We start from the raw sequence: 14,559 nt of genomic DNA, 5'->3' as shown, positions 1-14,559 counted from the left end.
CAGGAGGGGAGACACCATGGCCCCGCCTGACAATACCCTTGGACAGGGCCAAACAGGCAAGATATAACCCCACCCACTGCCAAAGCACAGCCCCAACACCACTAGAGGGATATCTTCAACCACCAACTTACCATCCTGAGACAAGGCTGAGTATAGCCCACGAAGATCTCCCCATTGCACAAACCCAAGGGGGGGCGCCAACCCAGACAGGAAGATCACGTCAGTGACTCAGCCCACTCAAGTGACGCACTCATCCTAGGGACGACATGGAAGAGCACCATTAAGCTAGTGACTCAGGGTTTGAGGCAGAGAATCCCAGTGGAGAGAGGGGAACCGGCCAGGCAGCGACAGACTACACTCAATCATAGGACCTACTGAAGAGATGAGTCTTCAATAAATACTTAAAGGTCGAGACCGAGTCTGTGTCTCTCACATGTATAGGCAGACCATTCCATAAAAATTGGTCCTTCAGTTTTATTTGAGAAGACTGTACAACCATCAAGATTAATTGTCAGATTCAACAGAAGATCTCTTTCTTGGGACCTAGAACAAGCATCTCTGTTTTGCTCAGGTTTAAAAGTAGACAATTTGCCGCCATCCACTTCCTTATGTCTGAAACATAGGCTTCCAAGGAGGGTAATTTTGGGGCTTCACCATGTTTCATCGAAATGTACAGCTAGCTGTGTGTCGTCTGTATAGCAGTGAAAGTTAACATTATGTTTCCGAATGACATCACCTAGAGGTAAAATATATAGTGAAAACAGTAGTGGTCATAAAATGGAGCCTTGAGGAACACTGAAATTTACAGTTGATTTGAGGACAAACCATTCATAGAGACAAACTAAAATCTTCCCGACAGATAAGATCTAAACCAGGCCAGAACTTGTCTGTGTAGACCAATTTGGGTTTTCAATCTCTCCAAAAGAATGTGGTGATCGATGGTATCAAAAGCAGCATTAAGGTCTGGGAGCACGAGGACAGATGCAGAGCCTTGGTCTGACACCATTAAAAGGTCATTTATCACCTTCACAAGTTTAGTATGTCTCTTTAAATGTGCGTTTGTCTCTGTCTGTGTATACATAATATGCTGACCGTGTGTGTGTGTGTGTGTGTGTGTGTGTGTGTGTGTGCGCGCGTGTGTGCCATTTAGATGGCCATTGAGACAGAAACCTTGCATCCATCACTCACCTGTTTCCACTCATCTCTCTCCCCCCCTTCGTCCTCCCTACAGCCTGTCCAGGGTTTTGACTATGCCAAGCAGCACCTGGGCCGGGTGCAGGGTGGGGAGGGAGAGACCCTCCCCGTGACCCAGGACACCCTGATGCTGCCCCTGCCCATCCGGGAAGCCCCCCTCTCCCTCTCCCTGGAGAAGGCCCTGCACCAGGACGGCACCGCCAACAAGAAGACCCTCAACTCAGACATACGCAAGAGGTACTAAAGTCACATACACACCTCACATGGCCATACAGAGGGTGTCATAGGACTATATCTACCGTTTAAACTACTTGTTTTGTGTTGAGCCAATCAGATGTGATGTTATTGAGCTGGATAAGCCTATTGTGCTCCTGCAGCGGAGAGAGGATGTGACTGGCTAGTAGCCGAGCTCCATTCACGTCAGACTATTGTTATTCAGTTAAATATAGAGAGGGGAGATATTTCAGGAATACATTTACTCTAGTATTCTTGTCTTGAAGCGCTTTCCTGAGATCCGTTGACCTCAGATTATTATCAGTTGAATCACAGCAATTTATTCAGGAATGGTATTTTTACCTCTTCTTTTGTCTACGTTAAAGGAATTTCCCTGATATCTTTCCATAAGACTATTATGAGTGAATTGGCCCTGTGGGTAAAATCCTTAATGCTGTTCTGGATGAGACAATGATGTTACCACGGCGTTATCTCCTTACCTCATTTTAGTTTACTGTATGTCCTACTTTGATGTTGGCTAGACCTTCATAAAACCCTCACCATCGTAATGCACTACACAAATGCCTAAAGTCTTCTTCCCATGTTTTCTGTTATTGTACTGTGGATGTTGACAAGCATCTCTAGTTAAAGGGATAGTTGAGGGCAGCTAGGGGGAATTCAGGGGCAGTTTGGAGGCTTTTACATTACAAATGACAACGTTCTGACTTTAAGAGGCAGGGTTATAAGAGTTGTGGTGAAGCTCAGCTGTGGTCTGCCATGTATGATGTGATATAATATAATAGATTAGAACTGAATATAATGGACTGGAATAGAATAGATTAGAACTGAATAGAATGGAATGGAATGGAATAGATTAGAACTGAATGGAATAGATTAGATTAGAACTGAATGGAATGGAATGGAATAGAATAGATTAGAACTGAATAGAATGGAATGGAATAGATTAGAACTGAATGGAATGGAATAGAATAGATTAGAACTGAATGGAATGGAATATAATAGATTAGAATAGATTAGAACTGAATGGAATGGAATAGAATAGATTAGAACTGAATGGAATGGAATATAATAGATTAGAACTGAATAGAATGGAATGGAATAGATTAGAACTGAATGGAATGGAATAGAATAGATTAGAACTGAATGGAATGGAATAGAATAGATTAGAACTGAATAGAATGGAATAGATTAGAACTGAATAGAATGGAATGGAATGGAATAGATTAGAACTGAATAGAATAGAATGGAATGGATTAGAACGGAATGGAATAGATTAGAACTGAATAGAATGGAATAGATTAGAACTGAATAGAATGGAATGGAATAGAATGGAATGGAATAGATTAGAACTGAATAGAATGGAATGGAATAGATTAGAACTGAATAGAACGGAATGGAATAGCTTAGAACTGAATAGAATGGAATAGATTAGAACTGAATAGAATGGCATGGAATAGATTAGAACTGAATAGAATGGAATGGAATATAATGAATGGAATAGATTAGAACTGAATAGAATATAATGGAATGGATTAGATTAGAACTGAATGGAATGGAATAGATTAGAACTGAACAGAATGGAATGGAATGGAATAGAATGGAATGGATTAGAACTGAATAGAATGGAATGGAATAGAATGGAATGGAATAGATTAGAACTGAATAGAATGGAATAGATTAGAACTGAATAGAATGGAATGGAATAGATTAGAAGTGAATAGAACGGAATGGAATAGATTAGAACTGAATGGAATGGAATGGAATAGAATAGAACTGAATAGAATGGAATGGAATAGAATGGAATGGAATAGAATAGAACTGAATAGAATGGAATGGAATAGAATGGAATGGAATAGATTAGAACTGAATAGAATAGAATGGAATGAATTAGAACGGAATGGAATGGAATAGATTAGAACTGAATAGAATGGAATAGAATGGAATGGATTAGAACTGAATGGAATGGAATGGAATAGAATGGAATGGAATGGATTAGAACTGAATAGAATGGAATAGATTAGAACTGAATAGAATGGAATGGAATAGAATGGAATGGAATAGATTAGAACTGAATAGAATAGAATGGAATGGATTAGAACGGAATGGAATAGATTAGATTAGAACTGAATGGATTGGAATAGAATAGAATGGAATGGAATAGAATGGAATGGAATAGATTAGAACTGAATAGAATGGAATGGAATAGATTAGAACTGAATAGAACGGAATGGAATAGATTAGAACTGAATGGAATGGAATAGATTAGAACTGAATAGAATGGAATGGAATAGAATAGAACTGAATAGAATGGAATGGAATAGAATGGAATGGAATAGATTAGAACTGAATAGAATAGAATGGAATGAATTAGAACGGAATGGAATGGAATAGATTAGAACTGAATAGAATGGACTAGATTAGATTAGAACTGAATGGAATGGAATAGAATGGAATGGAATAGAATAGAACTGAATAGAATGGAATGGAATAGAATGGAATGGAATAGATTAGAACTGAATAGAATAGAATGGAATGAATTAGAACGGAATGGAATGGAATAGATTAGAACTGAATAGAATGGAATAGATTAGATTAGAACTGAATGGAATGGAATGGAATAGAATGGAATGGAATGGATTAGAACTGAATAGAATGGAATAGATTAGAACTGAATAGATTGGAATGGAATAGAATGGAATGGAATAGATTAGAACTGAATAGAATAGAATGGAATGGATTAGAACGGAATGGAATAGATTAGATTAGAACTGAATGGAATGGAATAGAATAGAATGGAATGGAATAGAATGGAATGGAATAGATTAGAACTGAATAGAATGGAATGGAATAGAATGGAATGGAATAGATTAGAACTGAATAGAATAGAATGGAATGAATTAGAACGGAATGGAATGGAATAGATTAGAACTGAATAGAATGGAATAGAATGGAATGGATTAGAACTGAATAGAATGGAATGGAATAGAATGGAATGGAATAGATTAGAACTGAATAGAATGGAATAGATTAGAACTGAATAGAATGGAATGGAATAGATTAGAAGTGAATAGAACGGAATGGAATAGATTAGAACTGAATGGAATGGAATGGAATAGAATAGAACTGAATAGAATGGAATGGAATAGAATGGAATGGAATAGAATAGAACTGAATAGAATGGAATGGAATGGAATGGAATGGAATAGATTAGAACTGAATAGAATAGAATGGAATGAATTAGAACGGAATGGAATGGAATAGATTAGAACTGAATAGAATGGAATAGAATGGAATGGATTAGAACTGAATAGAATGGAATGGAATAGATTAGAACTGAATAGAATGGAATAGATTAGAACTGAATAGAATGGAATGGAATAGATTAGAAGTGAATAGAACGGAATGGAATAGATTAGAACTGAATGGAATGGAATGGAATAGAATAGAACTGAATAGAATGGAATGGAATAGAATGGAATTGAATAGATTAGAACTGAATAGAATGGAATAGATTAGAAGTGAATAGAACGGAATGGAATAGATTAGAACTGAATGGAATGGAATGGAATAGAATAGAACTGAATAGAATGGAATGGAATAGAATGGAATGGAATAGAATAGAACTGAATAGAATGGAATGGAATGGAATGGAATGGAATAGATTAGAACTGAATAGAATAGAATGGAATGAATTAGAACGGAATGGAATGGAATAGATTAGAACTGAATAGAATGGAATAGAATGGAATGGATTAGAACTGAATAGAATGGAATGGAATAGAATGGAATGGAATAGATTAGAACTGAATAGAATGGAATAGATTAGAACTGAATAGAATGGAATGGAATAGATTAGAAGTGAATAGAACGGAATGGAATAGATTAGAACTGAATGGAATGGAATGGAATAGAATAGAACTGAATAGAATGGAATGGAATAGAATGGAATGGAATAGAATAGAACTGAATAGAATGGAATGGAATAGAATGGAATGGAATAGATTAGAACTGAATAGAATAGAATGGAATGAATTAGAACGGAATGGAATGGAATAGATTAGAACTGAATAGAATGGAATAGATTAGATTAGAACTGAATGGAATGGAATGGAATAGAATGGAATGGAATGGATTAGAACTGAATAGAATGGAATAGAATGGAATGGAATAGAATGGAATGGAATAGATTAGAACTGAATAGAATAGAATGGAATGGATTAGAACGGAATGGAATAGATTAGATTAGAACTGAATGGAATGGAATAGAATAGAATGGAATGGAATAGAATGGAATGGAATAGATTAGAACTGAATAGAATGGAATGGAATAGATTAGAACTGAATAGAACGGAATGGAATAGATTAGAACTGAATGGAATGGAATAGATTAGAACTGAATAGAATGGAATGGAATAGAATAGAACTGAATAGAATGGAATGGAATAGAATGGAATGGAATAGATTAGAACTGAATAGAATAGAATGGAATGAATTAGAACGGAATGGAATGGAATAGATTAGAACTGAATAGAATGGAATAGATTAGATTAGAACTGAATGGAATGGAATGGAATAGAATGGAATGGAATAGAATAGAACTGAATAGAATGGAATGGAATAGAATGGAATGGAATAGATTAGAACTGAATAGAATAGAATGGAATGAATTAGAACGGAATGGAATGGAATGGAATGGAATGGATTAGAACTGAATAGAATGGAATAGATTAGAACTGAATAGAATGGAATGGAATAGAATGGAATGGAATAGATTAGAACTGAATAGAATAGAATGGAATGGATTAGAACGGAATGGAATAGATTAGATTAGAACTGAATGGAATGGAATAGAATAGAATGGAATGGAATAGATTAGAACTGAATAGAATGGAATAGATTAGATTAGAACTGAATGGAATGGAATGGAATAGAATGGAATGGAATGGATTAGAACTGAATAGAATGGAATAGATTAGAACTGAATAGAATGGAATGGAATAGAATGGAATGGAATAGATTAGAACTGAATAGAATAGAATGGAATGGATTAGAACGGAAAGGAATATATTAGATTAGAACTGAATGGAATGGAATAGAATAGAATGGAATGGAATAGAATGGAATGGAATAGATTAGAACTGAATAGAATGGAATGGAATAGAATGGAATGGAATAGATTAGAACTGAATAGAATAGAATGGAATGAATTAGAACGGAATGGAATGGAATAGATTAGAACTGAATAGAATGGAATGGAATAGATTAGATTAGAACTGAATGGAATGGAATGGAATAGAATGGAATGGAATAGAATAGAACTGAATAGAATGGAATGGAATAGAATGGAATGGAATAGATTAGAACTGAATAGAATAGAATGGAATGAATTAGAACGGAATGGAATGGAATAGATTAGAACTGAATAGAATGGAATAGATTAGATTAGAACTGAATGGAATGGAATGGATTAGAACTGAATAGAATGGAATAGATTAGAACTGAATAGAATGGAATGGAATAGAATGGAATGGAATAGATTAGAACTGAATAGAATAGAATGGAATGGATTAGAACGGAATGGAATAGATTAGATTAGAACTGAATGGAATGGAATAGAATAGAATGGAATGGAATAGAATGGAATGGAATAGATTAGAACTGAATAGAATGGAATGGAATAGAATGGAATGGAATAGATTAGAACTGAATAGAATAGAATGGAATGAATTAGAACGGAATGGAATGGAATAGATTAGAACTGAATAGAATGGAATAGAATGGAATGGATTAGAACTGAATAAAATGGAATGGAATAGAATGGAATGGAATAGATTAGAACTGAATAGAATGGAATAGATTAGAACTGAATAGAATGGAATGGAATAGATTAGAAGTGAATAGAACGGAATGGAATAGATTAGAACTGAATGGAATGGAATGGAATAGAATAGAACTGAATAGAATGGAATGGAATAGAATGGAATGGAATAGAATAGAACTGAATAGAATGGAATGGAATGGAATGGAATGGAATAGATTAGAACTGAATAGAATAGAATGGAATGAATTAGAACGGAATGGAATGGAATAGATTAGAACTGAATAGAATGGAATAGAATGGAATGGATTAGAACTGAATAGAATGGAATGGAATAGATTAGAACTGAATAGAATGGAATAGATTAGAACTGAATAGAATGGAATGGAATAGATTAGAAGTGAATAGAACGGAATGGAATAGATTAGAACTGAATGGAATGGAATGGAATAGAATAGAACTGAATAGAATGGAATGGAATAGAATGGAATTGAATAGATTAGAACTGAATAGAATGGAATGGAATAGATTAGAAGTGAATAGAACGGAATGGAATAGAGTAGAACTGAATGGAATGGAATGGAATAGAATAGAACTGAATAGAATGGAATGGAATAGAATGGAATGGAATAGAATAGAACTGAATAGAATGGAATGGAATGGAATGGAATGGAATAGATTAGAACTGAATAGAATAGAATGGAATGAATTAGAACGGAATGGAATGGAATAGATTAGAACTGAATAGAATGGAATAGAATGGAATGGATTAGAACTGAATAGAATGGAATGGAATAGAATGGAATGGAATAGATTAGAACTGAATAGAATGGAATATATTAGAACTGAATAGAATGGAATGGAATAGATTAGAAGTGAATAGAACGGAATGGAATAGATTAGAACTGAATGGAATGGAATGGACTAGAATAGAACTGAATAGAATGGAATGGAATAGAATGGAATGGAATAGAATAGAACTGAATAGAATGGAATGGAATAGAATGGAATGGAATAGATTAGAACTGAATAGAATAGAATGGAATGAATTAGAACGGAATGGAATAGATTAGAACTGAATAGAATGGAATAGATTAGATTAGAACTGAATGGAATGGAATGGAATAGAATGGAATGGAATGGATTAGAACTGAATAGAATGGAATAGATTAGAACTGAATAGAATGGAATGGAATAGAATGGAATGGAATAGATTAGAACTGAATAGAATAGAATGGAATGGATTAGAACGGAATGGAATAGATTAGATTAGAACTGAATGGAATGGAATAGAATAGAATGGAATGGAATAGAATGGAATGGAATAGATTAGAACTGAATAGAATGGAATGGAATAGATTAGAACTGAATGGAATGGAATGGAATAGAATGGAATGGAATAGAATAGAACTGAATAGAATGGAATGGAATAGAATGGAATGGAATAGATTAGAACTGAATAGAATAGAATGGAATGAATTAGAACGGAATGGAATGGAATAGATTAGAACTGAATAGAATGGAATAGATTAGATTAGAACTGAATGGAATGGAATGGATTAGAACTGAATAGAATGGAATAGATTAGAACTGAATAGAATGGAATGGAATAGAATGGAGTGGAATAGATTAGAACTGAATAGAATAGAATGGAATGGATTAGAACGGAATGGAATAGATTAGATTAGAACTGAATGGAATGGAATAGAATAGAATGGAATGGAATAGAATGGAATGGAATAGATTAGAACTGAATAGAATGGAATGGAATAGATTAGAACTGAATAGAACGGAATGGAATAGATTAGAACTGAATGGAATGGAATAGATTAGAACTGAATAGAATGGAATGGAATAGAATAGAACTGAATAGAATGGAATGGAATAGAATGGAATGGAATAGATTAGAACTGAATAGAATAGAATGGAATGAATTAGAACGGAATGGAATGGAATAGATTAGAACTGAATAGAATGGAATAGATTAGATTAGAACTGAATGGAATGGAATGGAATAGAATGGAATGGAATGGATTAGAACTGAATAGAATGGAATAGATTAGAACTGAATAGAATGGAATGGAATAGAATGGAATGGAATAGATTAGAACTGAATAGAATGGAATGGAATAGATTAGAACTGAATAGAATAGAATGGAATGGATTAGAACGGAATGGAATGGTATAGATTAGAACTGAATAGAATGGAATAGATTAGATTAGAACGAATGGAATGGAATAGATTAGAACTGAATAGAATGGAATGGAATAGAATGGAATGGATTAGAACTGAAGAGAATGGAATGGAATAGAATGGAATGGAATAGATTAGAACTGAATAGAATGGAATAGATTAGAACTGGATTGAATAGAATAGAATAGATTAGAACTGAATGGAATGGAATAGAATAGATTAGAATTGAATAGAATGGAATGGAATGGATTAGAACTGAATAGAATGGAATAGATTAGAACTGAATAGAATGGAATGGAATAGAATGGAATGGAATAGATTAGAACTGAATAGAATAGAATGGAATGGATTAGAACGGAATGGAATGGAATAGATTAGAACTGAATGGAATGGAATAGATTAGAACTGAATAGAATGGAATGGAATGGAATAGATTAGAACTGAATTAGAACTGAATAATAATGATTATTAGAACCCAGAATCTCTAGTGGCACAGCTAGCACTGGACCACAGAGACAGAGCCTGGAGTCAAACCCAGAATCTCTAGTGGCACAGCTAGCACTGGACCACTGAGACAGAGCCTGGAGTCAAACCCAGAATCTCTAGTGGCACAGCTAGCACTGGACCACTGAGACAGAGCCTGGAGTAAAACCCAGAATCTCTAGTGGCACAGCTAGCACTGGACCACTGAGACAGAGCCTGGAGTAAAACCCAGAATCTCTAGTGGCACAGCTAGCACTGGACCACTGAGACAGAGCCTGGAGTCAAACCCAGAATCTCTAGTGGCACAGCTAGCACTGGACTACTGAGACAGAGCCTGGACTCAAACCCAGAATCTCTAGTGGCACAGCTAGCACTGGACTACTGAGACAGAGCCTGGACTCAAACCCAGAATCTCTAGTGGCACAGCTAGCACTGGACTACTGAGACAGAGCCTGGACTCAAACCCAGAATCTCTAGTGGCACAGCTAGCACTGGACTACTGAGACAGAGCCTGGACTCAAACCCAGAATCTCTAGTGGCACAGCTAGCACTGCGATGCAGAGCCTTAGACCACTGAGCCACTCGGGAGGCACATCTTTCATGATTTATATGTTGTAACAGGCCCACAATGTGGTTACTTAAGTCCGAGGTGGATATATTTGGCTGTTTTTGTTGCATAAGATGAAGAAGTTGTTTATTTTCAGTTTTAGAAGAATGCAAAATGCTAACTCCTGTTCGTATAAGCAGGTTAATCGGTGGTGGTAGTCATTTTTAACTGTAATTGATTGGTTGATTGGTGACGATGACATGAACATGTGTTGGGGTTGACATCCATAGAAGCATTATACTCAGATTTTTACCTCAACATAATGTGAGATACTGGATATTTCCCCCACAACCCTTTCCCCATGCGTTTCCATGGGAATTCCATTGTTTTGGTCGAGTTCGATTGACCTCTTTACCGCATCTATGCTGTGATGATGTCACCAAAATGGATAAGGCTGTGATGATAACACCAAGCTGCTGTTTGTCTTGACTCAGCTAAAGAAACTCTAAAAATAGGTCCAGTGGTAGTCACAACAACACACCAGCCCAACCAGGAATGAGAAGCCAAAGATAACAGGAATCACTTTGTTGATGGTGAGAAGGATCAGAACCTTGAGTTCAGGGTCACAAGATGCTCCAAAAACAATCCCTTTATCTGTTTCATAGTCCCTTTATCTGTTTCACAACTTCACCAGAACCAATCCTCATTCCATGCTTGTTCTCCTGCAGCACTGTGAAAAATGAAGTCCTTTTCTGCTCCCTCGTAGAACAATTTAGCATGATTTAGCATTTACCTAAGGGCCCCCCTGTCCCTGTCAGATGTGGTGATTGGTTGATTCCACCTGTCCATACCTCATCCACTGGTGACATCATCATAGCCTTATCCACTGGTGACATCAACACAGCGTTATCTCCTTGGTGACATCTTCATAGCCGTATCCACTGGTGACATCAACACAGCCTCATCCACTTGTTGACATCATCACAGCGTTATCTCCTTGGTGACATCATCACAGCCTTATCCACTTGGTGACATCATCACAGACTTTTCCACTCGTGACTTGCATTCCCCAGCACATTCATAGCACACTGTCTGTGCAAAACTATTGTCTCACTGCTGATTCATACACATTGGCAATAGACTGAGACAGATTGAATAAGGACGACTGAAGAGATACTTGAGTAGAGTGTTTGCGGCATAGGCTTCCCCAGATCATCTTGAGCTACTTTTATGTTATTGAGTAAAATAATAACAGGTGGTGTTCATTATATTGCTGGGACCAGGATGCAATTTGCATGGACCAATGGAGTGCAACACATCACTTTCCCAAAACAGCACAAATAAAAAGCACCCAATGGTAGAATACTGAGAGAGAGCCCTCCCTTACCAGTCAAATCTATCAACATGTAACATATAGAAACACACCACCACCACCCCCCACACTACCACCACCACCCCCCACACTACTACCACCACCCCCCACACTACTACCACCACCCCCCACACTACCACTACCACCCCCCACACTACTACCACCACCCCCCACACTACTACCACCACCCCCCACACTACCACCACCACCCCCCACACTACTACCACCACCCCCCACACTACCACTACCACCCCCCACACTACTACCACCACCCCCCACACTACTACCACCACCCCCCACACTACCACCACCACCCCCCACACTACTACCACCACCCCCCACACTACTACCACCACCCCCCACACTACCACTACCACCCCCCACACTACTACCACCACCCCCCACACTACTACCACCACCCCCCACACTACCACCACCACTACTACCACCACCCCCCACACTACTACCACCACCCCCCACACTACCACCACCACCCCCCACACTACTACCACCACCCCCCACACTACTACCACCACCCCCACACTACTACCACCACCACGACCCCCCATACTACCACCACCCCCACACTACCACCACCACCCCCCACACTACTACCACCACCCCCACACTACTACCACCACCACCACCCCACACACTACCACCACCCCCCCCCACACTACTACCACCACCACCCCCCACACTACTACCACCACCACCACCCCCCACACTACCACCACCACCCCCCACACTACCACCACCCCCACACTACTACCACCACCCCCCACACTACCACCACCACCCCCCACACTACTACCACCACCACCACCCCCCACACTACCACCACCACCCCCCACACTACTACCACCACCACCACCCTACTACCACCACCCCCCACACTACTACCACCACCACCACCCCCCACACTACTACCACCACCACCACCCCCCACACTACTACCACCACCACCACCACCCCCCACACTACCACCACCACCCCCCACACTACTACCACCACCCCCCAAACTACTACCACCACCACCACCCCCCACACTACCACCACCACCCCCCACACTACCACTACCACCCCCCACACTACTACCACCACCCCCCACACTACTACCACCACCCCCCACACTACCACCACCACCCCCCACACTACTACCACCACCCCCCACACTACTACCACCACCCCCCACACTACCACCACCACCCCCCACACTACTACCACCACCCCCCACACTACTACCACCACCACGACCCCCCACACTACCACCACCCCCACACTACCACCACCACCCCCCACACTACTACCACCACCCCCACACTACTACCACCACCACCACCCCCCACACTACCACCACCCCCCCCCACACTACTACCACCACCCCCCACACTACCACCACCACCCCCCACACTACTACCACCACCACCACCCCCCACACTACCACCACCACCCCCCACACTACTACCACCACCCCCACACTACTACCACCACCCCCCACACTACCACCACCACCCCCCACACTACTACCACCACCACCACCCCCCACACTACCACCACCACCACCCACACTACTACCACCACCACCACCCCCCACACTACTACCACCACCACCACCCCCCACACTACTACCACACCACCACCACCACCCCCCACACTACTACCACCACCACCACCCCCCACACTACCACCACCACCCCCCACACTACTACCACCACCCCCCAAACTACTACCACCACCACCACCCCCCACACTACCACCACCACCCCCCACACTACCACCACCACCCCCCACACTACCACCACCACCACCCCCCACACTACCACCACCACCCCCCACACTACTACCACCACCCCCCACACTACTACCACCACCCCCCACACTACTACCACCACCACCACCCCCCACACTACCACCACCACCCCCCACACTACTACCACCACCCCCCACACTACTACCACCACCCCCCACACTACCACCACCACCACCACCACCCCCCACACTACCACCACCACCACCCCCCACACTACCACCACCACCTCCCACACTACCACCACCACCACCCCCCACACTACCACCACCACCCCCCACACTACTACCACCACCCCCCACACTACTACCACCACCCCCCACACTACTACCACCACCACCACCCCCCACACTACCACCACCACCCCCCACACTACTACCACCACCCCCCACACTACTACCACCACCCCCCACACTACCACCACCACCACCACCACCCCCCACACTACCACCACCACCACCCCCCACACTACCACCACCCCCCCACTACCACCACCACCACCCCCCACACTACCACCACCACCACCACCACCCCCCACACTACCACCACCACCACCCCCCACACTACCATCACCATCACCACCACCCCCCACACCATCACCACTACCCTCCCACACCATCACTATCACCACCACCACCACCACCCCCTCTTTTCTAAAGTCTTGTAATCAAATCCCAGTTGCTGTGGGCAGGTAGCCTAGTAGTAGTAGCAGTTATGATTATTACAGGACAGCACTGCCTGTCTCTATGATTGTTACAGGAAAGCACTGCCTGTCTCTATGATTGTTACAGGACAGCACTGCCTGTCTCTATTATGACTGTTACAGGACAGCACTGTCTCTCTCTATGATTATTACAGGGCAGCACTGCCTGTCTCTATTATGACTGTAACAGGACAGCACTGTCTG

General features: G+C 40.8%; 1 protein-coding gene across 1 annotated transcript in view; it reads left to right on the top strand.

Annotated features, from left to right (window-relative positions):
- Positions 1 to 14,559, top strand: part of LOC110513177 (UPF0606 protein KIAA1549L) — a 150,812-nt gene that overhangs the window by 111,207 nt on the left and 25,046 nt on the right. Inside the window, exon 13 of the mRNA XM_036981293.1 lies at positions 1,232 to 1,431. Within this exon, the coding sequence (XP_036837188.1) occupies positions 1,232 to 1,431 (200 nt within the window). The remainder of the gene's footprint in view (positions 1 to 1,231; positions 1,432 to 14,559) is intronic.

The sequence above is a fragment of the Oncorhynchus mykiss genome, chromosome 6 (genome assembly GCF_013265735.2).
Source record: "Oncorhynchus mykiss isolate Arlee chromosome 6, USDA_OmykA_1.1, whole genome shotgun sequence".
NCBI classification, from domain to species: Eukaryota; Metazoa; Chordata; class Actinopteri; order Salmoniformes; family Salmonidae; genus Oncorhynchus; species Oncorhynchus mykiss.
Note: the sequence above shows the minus strand (reverse complement) of the source record. Positions and strands in the feature narration are given on the sequence as shown.